This window comes from Peromyscus californicus, unplaced genomic scaffold (genome assembly GCF_007827085.1).
Source record: "Peromyscus californicus insignis strain IS unplaced genomic scaffold, ASM782708v3 Scaffold_14__1_contigs__length_90479793_seg_2, whole genome shotgun sequence".
NCBI lineage: Eukaryota > Metazoa > Chordata > Mammalia > Rodentia > Cricetidae > Peromyscus > Peromyscus californicus.
This window is the reverse complement of record NW_026294436.1, coordinates 38,815,134-38,837,677: the sequence shown is the minus strand read 5'-3', so window position 1 is coordinate 38,837,677 and position 22,544 is coordinate 38,815,134. Positions and strand designations below refer to the sequence as shown.

The window sequence follows — 22,544 nt, the reverse complement described above, 5'->3', positions numbered from 1 at the left end:
TAGTTAAGTTTGTATTGAAAGAGATTAGAAAAGGCTTTTCCCTTTCCCTAAAGAACCCTAAAGAGGGCTGGAGAGATGGCTCAGAGTTCAATTCCCATCAACCACATGGTGGCTCACAACCATCTGTAATGGGATCTGGTGCCCTCTTCTGGCCTATAGTCATACATGCTGTATACATAATAAATAAATCTTTTTAAAAAAAAAGAACCCTAAAGAACATGGTACCTGGTTCCCCAAACAATAATGTTTTTTTAAAAGATTTATTTATTTATTATGTATACAGAAGAGGGCCCCAGATCTCATTACAGATGATTGTGAGCCACCATGTGGGTGCTGGGAATTGAACTCAGGACCTCTGGAAGAGCAGTCGGTGCTCTTAACCTCTGAGCCATCTCTCCAGCCCAAACAATAATGCTTTAAGTATGGAAATACCTAGACTATGTTGGGTTTCAGAAATTCTTTTGATACTTAATAGAGAGAAGTCAAGTGGTGGAATATCCTTGTTCTTAGTGTTTATCTGGCCGTCCTGGAACTTGGTATAGCAAGCTAATAAAAGAAGTTACAGAATCTGGGGAGTTATAGGATTGTGCTGCCATACACAGCTCCCCCCCCCCCCCCCCCCCCCCCCCCCCCGGTTTTTCGAGACAGGGTTTCTCTGTGTAGCTTTGCGCCTTTCCTGGAACTCACTTGGTAGCCCAGGCTGGCCTCGAACTCACAGAGATCCACCTGGCTCTGCCTCCCGAGTGCTGGGATTAAAGGCGTGCACCACCACCGCCCGGCCTCCTTTTTTGTTTTGATACCATGGTTATTTTAATTGTAAGAGTACAACACCCCGCCATACGTTAATTTGTGTGTGTGTGTGTCTATGTGTCTGTGTCTACAAGGTCGCAAGACAAACCTGTGGAGTCACTTTTCCTCCACTATGTGGGGTCCAGGGATCAAACATCATTAGACTTGCTAGTAAGTGTCTCCCAAATCGTTTCATTGGCCTCTTAATATTATGTATTTTAGGTGTTCTGGTTTGTTTTTGACATTTGAGACAGGGTCTTAGTATGTAGTTCTTTCTGGCCTCTTAACTATAAAAACCAGGATGGCCTTGAACCCACAAAGATCTATCTGCCACTATCTCAAAAGTGCTGGGATTGAGCCAGGCAGCAGTGGCTCACACCTTTAATCCCAGCACAGGCAGATCTCTTGAGTTCCAGGCCATACTGGTCTACAGAGTGAAATCCAGAACAGACACCACAACTAAATAGAGAAACTGTCTGAACTCCCCCCCTCACCTCCCAAGAAGTGCTGGATTAAAGGTGTGTGTCCCAGTTTCTAAGACTGTTAAGAAAGCTTTATTTCTCAATTAGTTAAAACATGGAAACATTAGCTGAACTTGATGGTGAAAGTGTGTGGTCTTGGCACTTATAAGACTGAAGGCAAGATCTGGGCTACATGGCAAGTTTCAGGCCGTGTAGGCTATTTTATAACATCCTGTCTTAAAAATAACAAATTCGCAGGGCGGGGGTGGCGCACGCCTTTAATCCCAGCACTCGGGAGGCAGAGCCAGGCGGATCTCTGTGAGTTCGAGGCCAACCTGGGCCACAGAGTTCCAGGAAAGGCGCAAAGCTACACAGAGAAGCCCTGTCTCGAAACAAAACAAAAAAACAAAAACAAAAATAACAAATTCATCCAGGGGTATTGGGACATATCTGTAAGCTTATTGATGTTCAAGCTCCCAATTGACTTGCATAGTATATATAGTAAGACTGTCACAAAAAAAGGTATAATATGCAGTAACTGTATAAACATTTAGAAATTTGAATGCTTGACTCTTAAGTGAAAACTCTTAAATTACCTTTATTTTATTTATTTATTTATTTATTTTTTTGGTTTTTCGAGACAGGGTTTCTCTGTAGCTTTGCGCCTTTCCTGGAACTCGCTTTGGAGACCAGGCTGGCCTCGAACTCACAGAAATCCGCCTGGCTCTGCCTCCCCAGTGCTGGGATTAAAGGCGTGCGCCACCACCGCCCGGCTAAATTACCTTTATTAATGGATGGCTCATTCCAGCACTTAGCTCAGGTAGAAAAATTGCCATGAATGAGTAATCCTAATATCATGGGCCTTGCCCGTAATGGAGTCTTCAGAGGAACAGTCATTTTTTCATTTTAATATTAAATACTTCTGTCATTATATAAGAAAGCTTTTGTTTATTTTTTAGACAAGGTCTCACTATGTAGCTTATAGCTCTCATTATCCCGGAACTCATGATGTAGACTAGGCTGCCCTAGAACTCAGAAATCTACTTGCCTCTTGCTTTCTGAGTCCTCGAACTAAAAGTATGTGCTATCATACCCAGCACTTTTATTTTTGAGACAGTCTTACTAGCCTTTGCTGTCCTTTAACTTCTAAGTCATGATGGCTTCAAATTTACAGCTATCCCCTGATTGAAGGAATGCTTTATTTACTATACTTGGTACCAGAAAATTACTTACTTTTTTTTTCTCAGAGATAGTGTCTCAATATATATCCTGCAAAAATTTGCCTCTTCCTCCCCGCTGCTGGAGTTAAGCACATACACCACTATTCCCAGCTACTTGCTTTCTTTAACTTTCTGATTCTTTGTGAGCTTCTCACATCATGCATCTCAGTCCCAGTCATCTCCCTGTCCCTTTGCATCTGCTCACTGCCCTTACACCCTCCCCTCAAGATTTAAAAAAAAGGTAAAATTAAAAGATAAGAGAAAAAAATCTCATTGTGGAAGCTATAGTGTGACAGTCACACAGTATACCCTTTAGCCAGTACATCTTTATTTGTAAGTGTTCATTGCAAATGAGTTATTGGTCTGGTGTGAGGCCTCTGGTTTCTGCTACACTATCAATACTGGGCCCTCACTGGTACTCCTAAGATGTCCTTTTGTTCTGTGTCATGGAGATCCTGTAATTTAGGGTCTGTAGGACTGGTTCCTCCACAAGTTGGGGTGGATCCAACTCATGGCCGTGGATCTGGGCTTGGGTGGTTGCTGGGTTAGTCAGCCCAACAGTTCTCCCTTATCCTCAACAGCAGAGTGAGCTCTCCAGTACTGCCCCACTACACTAGTTCACCCTCTGCAATAAGCATCCAGCTCCTTTCTTCTTATTTTGTTCCTTTGAGACAATTCTCACTTCCCAGGTGATCTAGAATTCGCTGATTGTCCAGACTGGCCTTGAGTTCTTGATTGTCTGCTGTCTATAGTGTCCAAGTGATGGGATGTGGTATGAGCTACTACCTAAGAAAGCTAAGTATGAGGGTATTCTTGTAACACAAAATTGAAAAAAAAATGAGAATTAATCCTAGCATTGAGGGAGAGGCAGGCAGATCTCTGAGCTGGGACAGACCTGGTCTACAGTGTGACTTCCAGGACAGCCAGAGCTGCACAGAGAAACATTGTCTCAAAAATCTTAAAAAAAACAAAACAAAACAAAAAAAAACAGAAATTGCAAAATCAGAAATAAAAATAACCTTATAAAATAGTGGTCTCTCATCTAGTATAGCAAAAACTAAACACTGTGGAGGAATGGTTTAGCCAGTTTTGGTTCCAGTATTCAATGTGGTGAGTTACAACCTCCTATAACCAGCTCCAGGTGAATCTGATACCTCTGGCCTTGTAAGGACATCCACATTTACGTGCACACACATACACCTAGTTAAAAATAAATTTTTAAAAGTTGAAAACAATTCAGACTTATTTACAAACCATGGTTGATTTTTCAGAATTTCAAGACTTCCCTGGCTAGACCCTAGTTGATAGAGATAAAGAGCACAGTGGTAGAATGTCTAATATGTGCAAGACCCCTAGATAGATTCCATACCCAGCACAGGTTTTAAAAAGTTATTACTGATGAAAACTAGACAGAGAAACCCTGTCTTGGAAAAAAAAAGTTATTTCTGGGTGTAATGGCTCCATGCCATTATGAATAATACAAAAAAACAGCATGAGGATTTCTGCAATTTTGAGCTGAGCCAGAGAAAAAACTGAAAGCCAGTTGATAATTTTAGATAGGTTGAGGTTCAAGACAACACCAAGTCATCTATTATGGAAAATAAAATTTGTAGGATCTACGCTTTGCACCTTTCCTGGAGCTTGCTCCGTAGACCAGGCAATTTTTTTTTTAATAGAGGAGGATAGTTCATTAACTCTTAGTGAGGACTTAGGATAAAACACTGCATTAAAGCTAAGATGCTCAAGGCCCTGGTTCTGTTTTCTCTGCACAAGGGAATGAAAGAAGCTCTAGTTTGAAATTTTATCATACTTAGCAAATTTGCAGTTTAGTCTACCAGTGTCATAGATGTTGAAAAAATACATAGAATTTCTAATTACATGTGGCACAAAGATATCTGCAACGCAATAGGCAGTGTGATATATACATTTGAAATGGCTCTTGTTTCCCAATCTGTTGAGCCAGTATCATTTTAACTTACATGAAACTGTCTCAAACCAAAGATAAGGGAAAAAAATTGTTGGGGAAGATGTTTACTATATGGGCATCTTTTCAGTAATCCTGGAAACAAATGGCCACTGACAGTTTTAACTTTTCCTCTTGTAGATTGTACCACCCCCACCCATACTTACGGACACATCTGATAGCACAGCAAGTACTGGAGAAGGTGCACCAGCACCCATGGGAGGGCCACTTCCCCCACATCTGGCTCTCAAAGCAGCAGGTAAGAGACTTGGAGTGGTCTGCATTTGACTGAGAATAACACCATTATGCTTGGTCATTATCTCACCTTATCATGTGTCTAGAAAAATCAATAAGCATGTCAGCTAGGTAAGACCACTCAAGCAACCACTGTTTTAGGCTTGGTTGGTTGGTTTGTTTTTAAAGTTTTTATGTTTAGAAGTTTTATGCCTGCAAGTATGTTTGTGCACTTGTATGCCTAGTGCCCCTAGAGGCCAGAAAAGACTTTTGGACCTTCAAAACTATAGATAGAAGTAGTTGTAAGCCACCTTGTACTCACAAGCTGGGAACTGAACCTGGATTTTCTGCAAAAGTAGCACTCTTAATCCCTGAGACATCTCTCCAGCCCTCCAAATAATTTTTTTTCAAAGATAGGTTACACTATGTAGCTCTGGCTGTCGTGGAACATTGTGTACACCAGGTTGGCTTTGAACTGAGACCATTGAGAGGATTAAAGGCATGCACCTTTAATCAATTGGCATAAAAAGAATTTAGTATAGACTAGAACATAGAGTGTTATGAATTGCGTTTTGGTGTTTATATGGCCGTGAGTCAGGCTCTAGGGCTTTGCATATATTATTCCGCAACTGAGTTTGATACCTACCTTTTATTTGCTTATTCCTACCTGTAACACAATTGTTTGCTTTGTGGATTTTAGTTGTGCTCAGTTGAACATACAAGTGAAATTTTTATTTGGAATACTAAGAGTAGAATAGGATTTTGACCAGGTTTCTCACAAATAGTGGTTTATTTTTACACAAATTATAATGACCTACCCCATTGTTTTGTGGAGTAAAAATTGAACAAAATGTTCTACAGTAACCTGTCATTTAAGATTTCATGTGTTGGCCTGCATGTGTATGTCTGCACAATGTGCTAGCAGTACCTGTGGAGGTCACAAGAGGGCACTCTTACCCAAATGAATTAAAATGAGCCTCCATGTGGGTTCTGGGTATCAAATGTAAGTCTTACAAGAGTAACGCTCTTAACTGCTCAGCCATCTCTCTAGCACCCTACTCTGGTAATTGGTAGAGTCAAAACTCAGGGCTACTTATTCCATCAATAGTCCTGGGATTAACTTTCTTTTCAGAATCTTTATTAGGTTTGGGGTTTGTTTTTATTCAGATTGCAATTTGGAGGATGAAGTTTTAAACTGAGCTTCATCCCCAACATCTCCATAGGTTTTCCTTAAAGAAGGTATTATTGCCAGGCAGTGATGGTGCACGCCTTTAATCCCAGCACTCGGGAGACAGCCAGGCGGATCTTTGTGAGTTCGAGGCCAGCCTGGTTTACAGAATGAGATGCAGGATAGGCACAGCTACACAGAGAAACCTTGTCTCTAAAAACCAAAAAAAAAAAGAGAAGTATTTGGGGGCCAGGCATGGTGACGTGGCACATAACATTTAATTCCGGCACTTGAGAGGCAGAGGCAAGTGAATCTGCTTTCAAAGGTATCCTGGTCTGCATAGCAAGTTCTAGTACAGCCACAGCTACATAATAGAGACGTAGACCTTTCCCCCACCATTCCTGGTGTGTGTGTGTGTGTGTGTGTGTGTGTGTGTGTGTATACACAAGTAAATAGAAGACAGGACAAAACATTTTCAGCATCTAATATAAGCTTGTGCCTGTCTGGAAAGTTTTATTCTTAGTTTGTTGTTCCACGTGTAAAAACTGCTAATATTAGTGCCAAGGACAGAGAGACAACCATGTGTGAGGATTTATGTTCTAAATCCTCTAGTGACCATGATGGGCAGAGACAGATGGGTCCCTTGGGCAAGTAGGCCAAGCTGCCTTATGTACTTTAGTGTTGCTGTGAGGAAAAAATATCCAGATGAAAACAGCTCAAGGCAGAAAGGGTTTATTCTGGTTCACAGTCCATCCTGACAGACTTCAAGGTGGAAGGAGCTTAAAGAAGCTGGTCACCTTGCAAAAAGCAGAGTGCAGTGAATTCATGCTGTTCCTTAATTCTGTTTTCTCTTTCTATGGTCCAAGGAATGGAGGACTCAGAGTGTTTAGGCAGTTCTGTCTACTCTCCTTAACTTAACCAAGACAATCTCTAAAAGACCATACTGCCAGAGATTGAGTCAAGTTGACACTTAACATTAACCATCAGATAACTTCATGTTTCTTGGAGATGATACTTTCTCGTTTCCACATGCACAGACAGACAACCAACAAAGAAACAGACTGGATTGTCAGTTACTTAAAATAATTTTCAAGTTAGTCCTGATTATTTTCAGGTTCCCTTTCACATTACTGAAAACGTGTCAAGTTTTCATTAGGGACATTCTTTAAAATACTTTTTTTCCAACTTGATTAGTTAAAAGATCAATTATTTCTTTAGCAGAAAATAATTCTGGAGTTGAGTCTTCATCTGGCTATGGTTCTCCTGGACCCACCTGGGACCGAGGAGCCAATTTGAAGGATTACTACTCAAGAAAGGAGGAGCAAGAAGTGCAAGCGGTAAGGCTCTCACATTGTGTCACATCCTTGAAAATAGATTTTGGGATATAATTCGTAGCAGGGTTGATTATCTGCACAAATTGATAGCATAGTGATTGTTGAGACAGTCTATTGAATCCCAAGCTGGCCTTCAATCCAGTGGTCCTGGCTTAAAAGTCATTTTTACTAGTTTCTAGCTCTATCCTGAAGTGATGATACATGCTTGTAGTCCCAGCAGTAGGAAGTAAGGGGCAAGAGAATGACAAGTTCAAGGCCAGCCTGGACTCTAGAGTTCTTAGAACATAGGGATATCTTATCTCAAAACAAGGGCTTTGGATAGTTGAGTGATTAAAGTACTTATCTAGCCATGCTAAAGGCCCTGGATCTTATCACTACAAAAACAAAACCTGGCTTTTGTATTGGAAAAAAAAAGTTATCTGTTGTTATTGTGACTTAAGTACAGATAAGTAGTGCAGCCAAATTAAATCATAATTGATTCCACAGACTCTAGAGTCAGAAGAGGTGGATTTAAATGCTGGGCTTCATGGAAACTGGACATTGGAAAATGCTAAGGCTCGTCTGAACCAGTATTTCCAGAAAGAAAAGATCCAAGGAGAATATAAGTACACCCAAGTGGGTCCCGACCACAACAGGTTTGCTTGTTTCACTATTTTCCTTGTTTAAAAAAAAGAAGTTAAGGTTGTTTGGCTATTTATGTGTTAACCACATAAATGTTACCCAGTTTATTATGTGTATCAGCAGTGAATTGTGAAAAGATAAATATATATAAGAATTATGGACTTGTAGTTACCATATTTTTCAATTGAGAATGTAATGTTATTGTGTAAGAAGTCCTGCAGAACGCTGTTGCTGGACTTCTAAGATTTTTCATTTGGCTGAGGGCAAAGGTAGCATCCACTGGTGGTTTGTTGCTAGTTGACATAAGGTAGTTTCATTGGAGATAAATTTAATACTTAAATGGTTCTGATATGCTTTGTTGTCTTAGAAGTAGATTGTATTACCTCTATATCCAAATTTGACTTCAGTTTGATGTTGGCAGCTCTTTTAAGAATCCTGTTTCTTAAGTACCATGAAGTTGAAGGATCGCGAAGTTTTTTATGTGTGGCTTAAATTAGAATGCTTTATTTCCTGTTAAGTTTATAAAACTGAATGTAAGGGAAGATATGTGACCGTATGTTTCTCAGCCTGCTTGATGTTCTTCCTAAGAGCATTCCAGGGTGTAGTACTTATTACTCCCAGGAAGGCTCATACAGATTAGATTCTTCAGGGAGGCACTATATTTTTATTGGAAGAGAAAGGAAAGTGGTTCTGGAAAACATCTTGATGATTCGATTTGCTATCTTTATACAAATTAAATTATCCAAAATAAATTTAAAACATTTTTCTTAAATCAAAGTGTTCTCCCTTGGGTGCAAGTTGCAACCCTAAAATAATCATTACCCAAAACAAAACAACAACAAAAAAATTGACTGGATACTCAAAATGATCCAGGGCATGGCTCCTCCTGCTTCCTACTGCTTTGTTCAGTCCTGAATTCTCCAGTGCTATAGACACAGTGAAATAGTTAACTATTTTCTCCATTTGGTGTCAGATTAAAAAACAAAACAGGCCATAAAAAGAAAAAAACTATTTTCTTTAAAGTTTGTCTATACTTCATTGGACTTGGCAGCTCTTGGTAGTTTTTCTTTTGTAATAATAATTGGAAAGGCTGGTGATAGAGCTCAGGTGGAACGGCAGCATAGCTTGCTTGAGGCCTAGAGTTCAAATTCCCAGCATCAATAATAATAATGTTTTATCATTATTATTATTGTTACTATTATTATTATATACCTCATTGTGTCTAAAACTCATTGAGTTGCTGCCAAAAAAATTACCTTGATGTCAGTATCTTACTGATTTCTGATGTAAAGAAGCAAAGAATTCAGGACAAGACAATGTAAGAGGCAGACAGTTGGAGCTGGGACACATTGCTCCTGTATGTCCTTTATTGAAAGGCATAACAGACAGCAACACCAGAGGTCTGTGTTCATATACACATGTGCTGATGCTTAGGCTGAACTAAGCAATCACATGGGAAACTATTGTAAACTGATTTCTGGTGTTGCTGTTCCCCCCTAGGTGGAGGAGAATGAGATTGAGTGCTGACTTTAAGCCTGGCTGAGAAACATACTGTCATCGGTGTCATTAATGAAAGGGTGGATGTTGTTCCCCTGAAAGCCAGTGGCCTTTGACCCCTTGAAGCCCTTGTGCCTGAAGGTCAGTTGACAAAGAAGTTTAGGAAGGAGACTAACATTTTTTTCCCTTAAGCTTCACCTAACCTTTTATTCGCAGCACAAAGTCAAGTTTGAATGTACGAGCAGTGAAGAACCAGCATACGTTTGCTAAAAACCTAAATTCATTCCTTAGAACCCTCTAGCAGCTTTAGCTATAATGTGAAAAATGACTTTTGTTCTCTAGGCCCTGGTTTAAATCTCTAAAAGTAGGCTAAATTTTTGTTTTTGTTACCAAGGACTTCTTCCAGCTATATATAAATCAGGACTCTGCCACAGGAGCTACTGGTATATAGTGATTGCATGTATAAACTTGCCCTAACTGGTTGTTACTGGTATATAGATAATTTGAAGTTTGGTGTTTTTCTTAGCTCCAAGCTAAACAAAATTTTCTTTCATTGATTGCATTCTCATATTCAGACTAACCTTGGAATAAACATAAGTAAATCTATAATAATCTAAAACCATAACATTTTCTTTTCATGAAAGAAAGCCATCAGCTGTTTATAACTAATGTCATACGTATTTGCAGTTTATATACTTTTTGTTCTAGGATTGGACAAAAATAAATGTTGAGAATGGGTTTTGCTATAATTTTTGTTGAATGCAGTTGGAAACCTCCCTGACTAGGGAGATAATTGGAGTTAGTAACTTATAATAAATTCCTAACCTTGTTTGTATATGTTGTTACAGGAGCTTTATTGCAGAAATGACCATATATATCAAGCAGCTGGGCAGAAGTAAGTAGTCGCTTTTAAATTACTCATAAGGTTTTTGCAGAGAAGATATTTTCACATTAAAAGCTTGAGCTACTTTGATAGAACATACACTCTAGAGATATAATAAAATTTTCCTTGAAGATAACTTTTAGCCTATTATATTGAAAAATTGAATCATTCATTAATGGATAAAAGTAAGAGATGAAGTGACACATGAGATTGTGGTAGTTACAGACACTGTACACTAAAGTGAGAGCTAGATGTTTAGTCTCATACACACACAGAGTTATGATTCTAGGAGGGAAGGTGTTTATCAGTTTAGGTAAAGTTGAGGGAAGGAGGTGCACAGGGTATAGCATGAAGTGGATAACTACATGAAATCACACAGGTGTGGCCACCTGAGGTAAACTAACTGGTCTAGATGTGAAACTCCAGTCTCAGACCTATGAAAGGTCTTTGGTAGGCACAGAACAAGCCTGCTTATTGTATTTGTCTGTTTCCTTAACTGATGTAGATTTCCTTTATAGAGGTTTCCTATAAAAATGGAAGCCTTTCAGAGTTAACAGTTACCGGAATAGTCATCTTGAAATATGCCAAAGAAACCTATTTGAAATGGCAAGTTTCAGGTCCCATAGTACCTACAATATTAGAATTTTAGAATAATACTGAAGTTCAGCACAGGTGTGATCTCCCAAACCACATATGCAAAAGAAAATAATGTAATATTTTAATGGTCAAATCATGAAGGATACTTGAAAGTTCAAGTTTAAAATAGGGAAATGAAATTTAACCAAGGTTTGATTGAGTAATTATTGCATTTGAAAGCTACGTGTAGTCAAAGTTAGACACGACGGTGGAACCTGTATTCCCTGTGTGGATTGTTAAGGTCGAAGGGCATAGCCTGTAAGTTGCAGTTCTGTATAGGTTACAGAGTGAAACCTTATTTTTAAAACAACAAAATACCAAAGATTAAGTATAGTCAAATGAATAGGTAAATTTGTGGATTTAGGAAATAAATTAGTTGGTAGATTGGTTACTTATTACACAGGGTAATGGCTTCAGTCCGCTCCACCTCAAAACAACTGTTGGCCTGAGGTGCTTGCCTACCATGAACCAAGTTCCTGGGATGATAACCATCTGTGTGCTGTGCAAAACATGGTCTTTTTCTTCTGGGTCTCAGTGATAATGAGATTAGATTCAGAAGGCCCAAAATTAAATGTCTTGTACAAAACAAACCCGAAAACAAAATTTAAAGAAGTGTAAGGTCTGGACTTGTAGCTTAGGTGATACAGTGTTTGCATACATTTCTGGGTCTGGGGTTGATCCTAAGTAGAACATAAGCTAGGTAAGGTGGCATAGACCTAACACTGGGAGATGAGGAAGGACAATCAGGAAAGTGTGTCCAGGGTATAGGGACCCTGTTCTTTAACCCAACACTTTGGATTTGAGACCTGCCTGTTCTACAGTGTAGCCATTCAGGGCTACATGAGACCCTGTCTTACAACAACAAAAACAGTTCAAAGTTACCCTGTGCTACATAGAATGTTGGAGGCTATGCCATGACTACATGAGACCCTCTCTCAAAAACAACTAAACAGAAACCATGAGAAAGCTACTGACCCTGAGAAAACACGAAATAGACTCATCCATCATAGGTGATAGAAAGGCGGAGATGGTGCCTGTATTCTTTTTTTTTTTTTTTTTTTTAAAAGTGACTTTCTTTTTTTTTTTTTTTCAAGATTTCTTTATTTATTATGTATACAGAAGAGGGCGCCAGATCTCATTACAGATGGTTGTGAGCCACCATGTGGTTGCTGGGAATTGAACTCAGGACCTCTGGAAGAGCAGTCGGTGCTCTTAACCTCTAAGCCATCTCTCCAGCCCGGTGCCTGTATTCTTAAGACTTACAGTGTGTTAGGATAGAAAGACAGGAAATATCACTACCTGTTTTACTGGCATACTGATACCTTAAATAGATTGTACCATACATTGTTCAGTTTATTTGATCAGAAGATTTAGAGGCATGTCCTGAAATACTTGGTATGTAATGAATTCTAAATTCTGCAACTTAACACATGCTTAAATTTAGCATATGGAAAATTTTCATAACGTATAGTCTCAGCCAGTGGTTGCTTTTGCTTTTTTGGGTCAAGTTCTAATGTAGCTCTGTCTTGCATAAAAACATGGTCCACCTCATACTAAAGTTTAGGAGTCCTGGGCTCACGTAATACTGAGAAGCTTGTGATCACAGGTAAAGTCTTAATTCATTAAGTGGAAATCTCTTGATGGATCAAAGTGACCACTATTATATATACCCAATTTTATTTTTTTACTCAAGTTTTTGAGTTTATAGTTTATTAATCTAATTTAATGATGTGCTAATAATGATGATAATAAAGTGCCAGGCTTTAACAAAAGAATCAGTTATTAGATTGTTGAATTAATTGCATTTGCTTAGTGAATAGAATGAAAAGACCTATGATGTTCTTAAATGTCTAGTTTCTGGTGATTGTTTATGCAGCTCATTTCTGTCTGGTAATCCTTACAGGGATTTTCGCACGTGAACATGGATCAAATAAGAAATTAGCAGCGCAGTCATGTGCCCTGTCACTTGTCCGACAACTCTATCATCTTGGAGTGATTGAAGCTTACTCTGGGCTTACAAAGAAGAAAGAAGGAGAAAGAGTAAGTATTTAGGCATAAACACTGTAAGTAACATAGTATTTGCCTAAAGGAGTTGAATTTATAGTTTGAGTGAGGAGTGAGTTGGGATCAGGGTCATTATAATGGAAATGGAAGTTAGGGCTTCTAAATACCAGGCAAAAGTTTTACTTCTGAGCTATATCCTGAGCACCAGCCTTAGTAAATCAAGCAGTTTACATGCTGTACTCTGTAAGATCCAATGAATGAATCATTAAAGAAATTCTGACTGAAAAGGAATTGTTTGTTATGTCTATAATAGTCCTATTAACAGCTCTATATTAATTTTGGTGAAATTAGTGGTTTTGAATTCTATTAATGCATGTATTGATTGATTGGTATTTCTCCTTTTTTGTAGGTGGAGCCTTACAAAGTTTTCCTCTCTCCAGATTTGGAGCATCAGCTGCAAAATGTGGTTCAAGAGCTAGATCTTGAAATTGTGCCACCAGTAAGCATATATACAGCTTTTTGTATTAACCTTATTTTAAAGTCTTTATTCAGAAAAGTGTCTTTATCTATTTATTTATTTTGCCTTTTTTTTTATTAGCCTGTTGATCCTTCTATGCCAGTTATACTCAACATTGGAAAATTGGCTCATTTTGAACCATCCCAGAGGCAGAACGCAGTGGGAGTGGTACCTTGGTCACCCCCACAATCCAACTGGAATCCTTGGACTAGTAGCAACATTGATGAAGGGCCCCTGGCTTATGTAAGTGGTTTCCAGGATCAGATTTGGGGTTTCCTCCTTTGTATACTTTCTTAGGTCGGGGTAAAATAGATTTTGTTTAAATGGTTTTTTTTGTTTGTTTTTTGTTTTTTTAAATAGGCTTCTACAGAACAAATAAGCATGGACCTTAAGAATGAATTAACATATCAGCTGGAACAGGATCATAATTTACAAAGTGTAAGTGGTGAAGAATTTAACTCTACATTGTCTAGTGTTTCAGAACATTGTAGTTAGATTGAATGGTGGATTTGTACCAAATTAATAATCATAGTTACTTCTGATGGTGGTGGCTGTTAATTTAGGACCTAGATATGAGTTGTGCTACTTGGTTGGTTTTCAGTATTAGATAATTATTTGAACATATTACCACAAATCTAAAAAGTGTTACAAGTAATAACAAAGTGAGGAATATATTTAGAATGTTTATAGAGACCTAAGAATGAAATAGGGAACCACAAGACAGATTCTTTAGATTCTTTAGAATTGATTCTATTAGAGATATAAATGTTTTTATTCTTTGAAACATTTCAAGTACTAAACCAGTTAGAAAGCAGTACTTATGGAAATGATTCAGATGAAGTTTTCCTTTTTTCTAACAGGTGTTGCAAGAGAGAGAGATGCTTCCTGTGAAGAAATTTGAACCTGAAATCCTGGAAGCCATTAGTCAAAATTCAGTTGTGATAATCCGAGGGGCTACTGGATGTGGTAAAACCACACAGGTTCCACAGTATATTTTGGATGACTTTATCCAGAATGACAGAGCAGCAGAATGTAATATTGTTGTGACTCAGGTAAATAGCAAGTCAGTGTATGAGTTCTATTAACAGTTTGGGTTGGAGGATTATTTTGTTGTAGTCAAATAAGGTTTCAATAATGTTAAGACAATAACACACACGCACACGCACACACACACACACACACACACACACACACACACACACACACACGCACGCACACACTTTCTTCCCCACTGCTCTCTTAGCACTGGTAATTTAACCTACAACCTTGACATGCTAGGCACATACCCTAACCACTTAATCCTATCATTTATATATATATATATAAAGTAAGATTCCATAAAGTTGACTATGGACTGGCTTTGAACTCATTCTATAGCCTAAGCAGTACTTGAACTTGAATCCCATATATCTGGAATTATAGACCTGAACCCCCAGGCCTACTGTAGGTATGCAAGTACCCCATAAGAACTTAGGTGACTCAAGAAACCAAGTGATCTCATTTTTTAAAATACTGTTATGTTTCTGTAAGATAAGCTTGTGCGTGAAACTGCTCAGGGATTGGGGGGACAGTAGTAGCCATTACAAAATTCATTAGGTTAAACTGTTTGCTGTGAGAATGCTGACCTTTGGAAGGAGGGTAGAGCATTGCAGAATTTTACTGTTTAGTCCTGTTTGACTTAGACAAGGCTCGCCTCGAACATTTCATCTGTCTCTGCCTTCCATATGCCTGAAGGGCAGTAGAGTTAAGTAATAAAGAATGAGGAGGTCCCAGTTATGGTGACAAAGCATTTGGGAGAGAAAAAGTAGGACAGTGATTCTAGAGTCAACATTAATGACATAGGGAAACCCAAACTAAGCCCCAAAGCTTTTCTTTTTAAACTTTTTTTTTTTTTTTTTTTTTTGGTTTTTCGAGACAGGGTTTCTCTGTGTAGCTTTGCGCCTCTCCTGGAACTCACTTGGTAGCCCAGGCTGGCCTCGAACTCACAGAGATCCGCCTGGCTCTGCCTCCCGAGTGCTGGGATTAAAGGCGTGCGCCACCACCGCCCGGCTCTTTTTAAACATTTTACAATGTATATGTGTGTGACACATGTGGTACCCATGAAACTGTTATTACCAGGAGGTGGACTTAAAATTTGTGAGCCATCTAACATGGCTAGAGGCCAAACTGAGTCCTTTAGCAGTTGAATGAGTGACTCTATAGCTCAGACTCTTTAGGTGTAGCTTTTTTTTTTTTTTTTTTTTTTGGTTTTTCGAGACAGGGTTTCTCTGTGTAGCTTTGCGCCTTTCCTGGATCTCACTCTGCCTCCCGAGTGCTGGGATTAAAGGCGTGCGCCGCCACCACCCGGCTAGGTGTAGCATTTGTAAGAACCAGTTTACTGTAGGTTTGGTGGCTTCCCTAGTCATTTGTGATACCATGAGTTGGAAGTTAAAAGACAGTCTTAATTAAAAATAAAAAGCCTTATTTTATCGTAGAAATAGTTACATAGTCTTCACTTTGTATTAATATTTCAAACTTGGTAAAGATAATTTGTGTTAACTCATTTCTCTGTTACTAAGCTACCAATGAGAACTATTACAGTAATTTAAAATTTGAGCTGGGTGTGGTGTGGAGTTTGAGAAGAGACTTGAGTATGTAATCAGAACTTTAAGGCTGTTTATAATTCAATGGTTAAGCAGTTTCCTAGTATGTAAACTAGGTTTTATTACCCATATAACAAACAGACACTGTAGTAGTTATGAGTAATTTTGTAATTTTATAACATTTTTGTGCTTTGTTTTCAGCCCAGAAGGATCAGTGCAGTTGCCGTGGCTGAGCGAGTTGCTTATGAGAGAGGTGAAGAGCCTGGAAAAAGTTGTGGTTACAGTGTCCGGTTTGAGTCTATACTTCCACGCCCTCATGCCAGTATAATGTTTTGTACTGTAGGTCAGTAATGCATTTATTGTCATCTTTTTCTTAAAACTAAAAAAAAAATGTTATTGCGGTGGTGCATGTGTTAATATTAGTCCTGTAGAGGCAGAAGTAGGCAAATGTCTGATTTAAGGCTAGCTTGGCCTACAGAGTGAGTTCAGGAAATCAGGACTATTCAGAAAAACCCAGTCTCAAAAACAAAAAAAATGTGATTCAGCATATTAATTATTTATGCATTTGGTACAATGCTCTAAGATTGTGTGGAACCAGAGTCAGTTATCTAGGAATTTGCTTCTTTGATAAAGGTTTCTCTGTGTATATAGCTTTTTTATCCAGGTCTAAATAGACCATGTTAGCCTTAAAGGTATGTGCTACCAGCCAACCCCAGCCAAAATTTTTTGTTACTTTGACTGTAACAAAGAAATCTATTAATTGTTTTAATTTTCTTTTCAAGGTGTGCTACTAAGAAAATTGGAAGCTGGCATTCGAGGGATCAGTCATGTAATTGTGGATGAAATTCATGAAAGAGATATTAATGTAAGTAACCTGAGTAAATTAAGAGTTTGGTATGTCTATGTCTAACTGGAGAAATCACATGTCCTTGATCTTTCTTCCTTTCTCCCATTGCTAAATACTACGTATTCAGAGAACCATCATATAATATGGTTGTTACTATGATCAGTGATCAGTAAGAGTTTATGTAACTTAGCAATGTAGTAGTTTTATGGCTTGAGTAGCTAGTGGGATTGTATGATTAATTTTTCTTTGTATGTGATAAATTCTGTGCTTTTAGCAAAATGTTGGTGGGTGGTGATAGCTTACCATTTTTTTTTTTTTGGTTTTTCGAGACAGGGTTTCTCTGTGTAGCTTTGCGCCTCTCCTGGAACTCACTTGGTAGCCCAGGCTGGCCTCGAACTCACAGAGATCCGCCTGGCTCTGCCTCCCGAGTGCTGGGATTAAAGGCGTGCGCCACCACCGCCCGGCGATAGCTTACCATTTTAGATGCTAATAATAGTCATGTAAAATTATAAGAAAATTAAATTTATTTCTCACCCTTGTGGGTGCTTGATAAACCAGTATAAAGTTTTATTATATACAATTGTAGTATTTGAAGTTTGATGCTACAAAACATTTTTAAAGACATTATAGAAGAAAAAGTGTTGTTTCTTGAAGGATGTCTACATGGTGTGGTCAATCAAACTGTCCCAAGTTGCTGTTGGAATCTAGGAGTTAATTTTGTTTTTCTGTTTTAAAACATGGTCTTACTTTCACAGAGAATGGCCTCTGCTTTTCAGTAGTCATATTGCCTTAGCTTCCCTAGTCAGTTATTAAAAGTATGAACAATTTCACCCAGATATTTTAGTAGATATTCTGTAGAGCCTTTCTTGTACTTGTTTTTAACTGGTGTCTGAAACAGAAGTTCAGTAATGTCTTAGGATTACCACAAACCTTAAAGGTGTATTTTACCACCCACTCATCTTGTGTTTTTATTTCAATAGACTGACTTCCTTTTGGTAGTACTGCGTGATGTGGTTCTGGCTTATCCTGAAGTCCGAATTGTTCTTATGTCTGCAACAATCGATACCACCATGTTCTGTGAATATTTCTTTAATTGCCCCATCATTGAAGTTTATGGAAGGACTTTCCCAGTTCAAGGTAAATTTTCTGTGGATGTGATAGAAAGCAAAACATTTTTGTACAGGAGGATTTGCATTTTCTTATTTCTGGAGATCACAGTTATAGTTTGAAAGATTGAAAGCATGCCATATTGGCTCACAGCCATCTGTATCCTCAGTCCCAGGTGATCCAACTCTCTCTTGGCTTCCTAGGACATGTTAAAAAAAAAAAAAAAAGACAAGCCAATTTATCAAAAGCCTCAGCATTTGGGGGACCATTCCTGCCTGTGGTATTTCGTTTTGTTTTGTTTTTGAGTAAAACCAGATTTTATTCACTTTGACAGTGCTTTCTGTGCTTTTAAAACTTTTATCAACATAAAACATTTTATTTAAATAACATTGCACAGTCCAGTTGAAGAAATGAAAATATGCTAACAGATTTACAATTTGGTGAAATGTATTTGTGTGAAATGAATATCCATGCTATGCTACTACTTTTTTTCTCTGTGGCTTTTGAAGCCTGTCCTGGAACTCACATTGTAGACCAGGCTATACACTTTTTTTTTTTAATTCAAAACTAAATGGGAGGCAATTGAAATGGTTCCCTTAGTATTTGTTGTATAAGCACAAGGATCTGAGTTTAATCCTCCCCTAGCATCCCTCTAAAAAGCCAGGTATTGTGACGTAAGCACGTAGACCTGGAGCTGGAGTGTGTTAGGAGAGGGAGGATCCCCAGGGTTTGCTGGCTTATCAGTGAGCTCAGATTTTATGAAAAGAGATTGAGAAAGATACAAATGTCCATACAAAGCACAAAAAAGGTAAATGTACCTCTGAAGTAGAAGCTAATGTCATTTCCCCAGGGTATGGGTTTCAGAGTTCTAATATTTGCTATGCTTCTGTATTTTGTGGAACTTTTTTATAAAGAGATTAGTGGATGGTAGAGGGTAGGAGATAAGTTTCCTACAGATTACAGTAAGAAGTTGGAAATAGTGTTGTAGTTACTCTAATAATGCTGTGAAGAGACACCTTGTCCAAAGAATGAATAGCATTTATTTAATTGGAAGCTTGTTTACAGTTTTGGAGTTAGTCCATGATCATCATGATGAGCATGGAGGGAGGGAGGCAGGCCTGGCACTGGGGCAATAGCTGAGTTGACAGAATTATTTCTATGCTTTTTAAAAATTTGGTCAAAAAAAAAAATTTGGTCAACCTAGAACATCTGATCAAAATAACTTACTGCACAGTTCAATTGAGGAAGTGCAAATACACTGAGACCTAACAACTTGGTGAAATGAATAGCCATGCCACTACATTTTTAAAAATCAGTCCTATAATCTGCAGGCAGAAGATAAATGGGCACAATTTGAGCAGAAAGCTAATGATGGTACTAGATTAAACCTAAAGTTTAAAATATGAATCTATTAATATACACTGAGTAGAAAAGTAAGTCGTAATTACAGATTTGATGTGGAAACACATAATATGTATAGATGAGTAGATTTGACAATATTTGTTCCTAAAGAGATAGTTCCAATGGCAGGGGAACCCAACTTAATATAGAATAAAATTGGTGAACATGTAGGTGATGGTGTCTGTGCTTGGTTTGCACTTTGGGGTAGTTGAAGATAAGATGGATTATAGAGACACTTCTCAGCGTTTTAGAATTTTAGGCACATTATTGATGAGTGATTTTCCAGTCTGCATTGTGATCCTGGTAGTAGAGTATCACAATGTACACAGGTCCTTGTTTGTTGAAAAACATGTATAAAGGGGGAACCCCAACTAAGAATTATCTCAATTTCTAACATTTGAAGGATACATACTTAGTTTCCATTATTGAAATTTACTTAATATTTCACTTGCAGTTGGAATTGTAGTTTAGCAAATAAATTTACAGCTGTATCATTCTGTAATTATCAAGTACTTAACTAATTTGATTGTTCCTGACAGAATATTTTCTGGAAGACTGCATTCAGATGACCCAATTCATTCCTCCTCCAAAGGACAAGAAGAAGAAGGATAAAGAAGATGATGGTGGTGAAGATGATGATGTAAGTAGATTTCTCTTCACACCTTCAGGAATGAGGAATGATCATTGTGAAAATATTTGATGGAGAAAAAAAACAAGTTCTTAAAGCATAGCATAAGCTCAGCAGTGGCACGCCTTTAATACCAGCACTCTGTAGGCTGAGGCAGGTGGATCTCTTGAGTTCAAAGCCGGTCTAGGCTACAGAGTGAGTTCCAGGGGATTTATTTATTATTTATTTTTTACGAAGGCAGACACTCTTTGTGTCGTGTTTCTGTGTTGTCACACATAGTAGTACCTGGGAAACTGATAGTCTAATTTCAGTTTTATTTCCCTCACTTTTCCATTGACTGCTGGAATTCAATTCAGGCCACCAACCTTTTGCTGCCTGCGCCCATATCCAATGAGCCTCACAGAATCTTTTGCTCCACTCCAGGTCTTCGGTTTCTTTAATTTTAATTTACAGTGTTGGGTGTTGGTTTAACCCAGGGCTTGCATTTGTTAAATTTATTCATTTAAAAGATATTTACATATATTTGGGATGTGGGGCACGGGATGGCATCAAAAGACGTCTCACGGCATGTGTTTTCTCCATTTACACTGGGTTCTGGGCAGCAAATTTATGTTGTATGGCAAATACTTTGACGTATGGACCGTTTATACTCCCTTGCCATTCATTGATGTCTTAGATTAAGAGGGTTTCAGTTAATGCAGGCTTTTAAACTTACATTCCTCCTTTAGCCTCCCAGGTACCAGGTCTGGCTTATCTATATCATGACAACCAGAAATGTAGAATTTGATAGAAACTAATAGGGAATATTTGAGTGTTGTGGTATGTACCTATAAACATAGAGCTTGGGAGGCAGGGAGGGGGAATCGAGTTCAAGACATTCCTCAACTAGCACTGTTTAAAACAACCTGGGCTTTGTTTCCTAAACACAGGATAAATACTTGAATCAAAATTTTATAAGTTCAAAGCTAGACTGGGTTACAAAAAGGGAAATATGTGTGGATATTATGACTTAAGTAGGTCATGGTTCATTAATTATGAAGACAGTTCCTGAACCTTTCCAAAAATATTAGGAAACTAAGTTAGTAAGTAGAAGTATTAAAGAATCATATTTAAAAGTTTAAAATTGGGCCAGGCTTGGGTGGCTCATACCTTTAATCTCTGGGGATGCAAAAGCAGGCACATCTCTAATTTGAGGTCAGCCTGATGTGGGGGGCACAAAGATTTTTTAGCGACATCTGAGCTTGCTCTGCACAGCAGGGCTGCATTAGGGGATGGTTTGACCACGTGCATGGTCACCAGGTGTCTGGAATGCTCTTCATTTGGCTGTGCTGGCGGGAGGTCTCTTGCTCCACCCCTTGGCATTCCTTTAAAAAGCCCTTTAGTAGAGACAGAAGGGGTTGGGTTTTGACCCAGGCCCTCGTGAGGCCATTCTGTGTTTTCTGAATGTCTCTCCTCTACCCTGTGTACATATTCCTCATTTCTCCATACTCAAGTACCCTGGGGGAATAATAAGAGGAGGCTGGTTCTCCCTCATCTTGGTCTACAAAGCAAGTTCCAGGACTGTACGCTCGAAACAAACAAAAAAACCCTTGAAGTTGAATTGTGTCTATGTCCCAGGAACACTAGGATATTCAGTTATCATAGGTTCTATCTATATTTATGAATATCAGGCTTTTTCTGAAGACATGTATATGTGCAGGTGCTGCAGAGGCACAGAAACAGGTGTGTGTCCCAGGAGCTCCTTAGTTGTGAGCCACCTGTTGTAGGTAATAGGAGATGAACTTGGATATTTGCATAATCTTAACTGCTGACCATCTCTCTGCTTTGGGGAAGTTTGTCTGTCAATTTCTGTTTTTAGAGACAGGGTTTCTTTTTAACAATCCTGGCTGAAAGTCAACTTTCTAACCACTGTAGACCAGGCTGGCCTTGAACACAGAGATCCATTTGCCTGCGCCTCCCCAGTGCTGGGATTAAAGGTATGTGCCACCACTCCCAGCAGAAGTCAAATATACCAGGCCCTCTTTTATCCATGAACCAGCTCATGACACGGAAACTTAATAAATATTAGTTATAAGTGCTTGTTTCTTGCTAGCTCTCATAACTTGACCTGTTCCTTTTCATCTATGTTTTACGTCTGGGCTTTTAACCTTCCCTTCTGTACGTGACACTGGCTGCCTTTCTGACGGATGACTCCCTCTTTACTCCCTCATTCTCTCTTCTCCAGATTCCTATTCCTTGTCTCAGCCTGCCAGCACTGTCTATCCCTTTCCTGCCTAGGTATCTGTCATTTGGTGCCTTAGGCAGACAAGGTGAAACAGCATTATTAAACAAAACGTAACACACCTTTACACGGTTAAGAGTAATCTGCAGCACTGACTTAAAGAAACACCACTGCTAACAAATACCCACAAGTTCACGTTAATACAGAGAGCCGAATAAATGGAAAAAAGAAACTGGTTTCCTCTAGTTAGTCTATGTGTGACTGCCAGTTCTTGACACAGAAATAATCTCATGAAGGTTTACTCCACGGACATCAGAATCAATAGCTGAATGTAAGACTTTCTATATTCCTTAGCACTGATCTCTTTTTTTGTTTGTTTGTTTTTTTTGTTTGTTTTTTGTTTTTGTTTTTCGAGACAGGGTTTCTCTGTG

At 38.5% G+C, this 22,544-nt stretch overlaps 1 protein-coding gene across 2 annotated transcripts in view; it reads left to right on the top strand.

Moving 5' to 3' along the window:
- Nucleotides 1–22,544, top strand: part of Dhx9 (DExH-box helicase 9) — a 38,744-nt gene that overhangs the window by 6,181 nt on the left and 10,019 nt on the right. Inside the window, exons 4-16 of one of the 2 annotated variants that reach the window (XM_052737202.1) lie at nucleotides 4,575–4,692; nucleotides 7,057–7,172; nucleotides 7,656–7,804; nucleotides 10,136–10,182; nucleotides 12,710–12,846; nucleotides 13,220–13,309; nucleotides 13,409–13,570; nucleotides 13,688–13,765; nucleotides 14,188–14,379; nucleotides 16,111–16,252; nucleotides 16,692–16,774; nucleotides 17,737–17,893; nucleotides 19,804–19,904. In XM_052737202.1, the coding sequence (XP_052593162.1) occupies nucleotides 4,575–4,692; nucleotides 7,057–7,172; nucleotides 7,656–7,804; nucleotides 10,136–10,182; nucleotides 12,710–12,846; nucleotides 13,220–13,309; nucleotides 13,409–13,570; nucleotides 13,688–13,765; nucleotides 14,188–14,379; nucleotides 16,111–16,252; nucleotides 16,692–16,774; nucleotides 17,737–17,893; nucleotides 19,804–19,904 (1,572 nt within the window). Of the gene's footprint in view, nucleotides 1–4,574; nucleotides 4,693–7,053; nucleotides 7,173–7,655; nucleotides 7,805–10,135; nucleotides 10,183–12,709; nucleotides 12,847–13,219; nucleotides 13,310–13,408; nucleotides 13,571–13,687; nucleotides 13,766–14,187; nucleotides 14,380–16,110; nucleotides 16,253–16,691; nucleotides 16,775–17,736; nucleotides 17,894–19,803; nucleotides 19,905–22,544 lie in introns of both variants that reach the window. The other variant, XM_052737201.1, reaches the window with a different exon arrangement.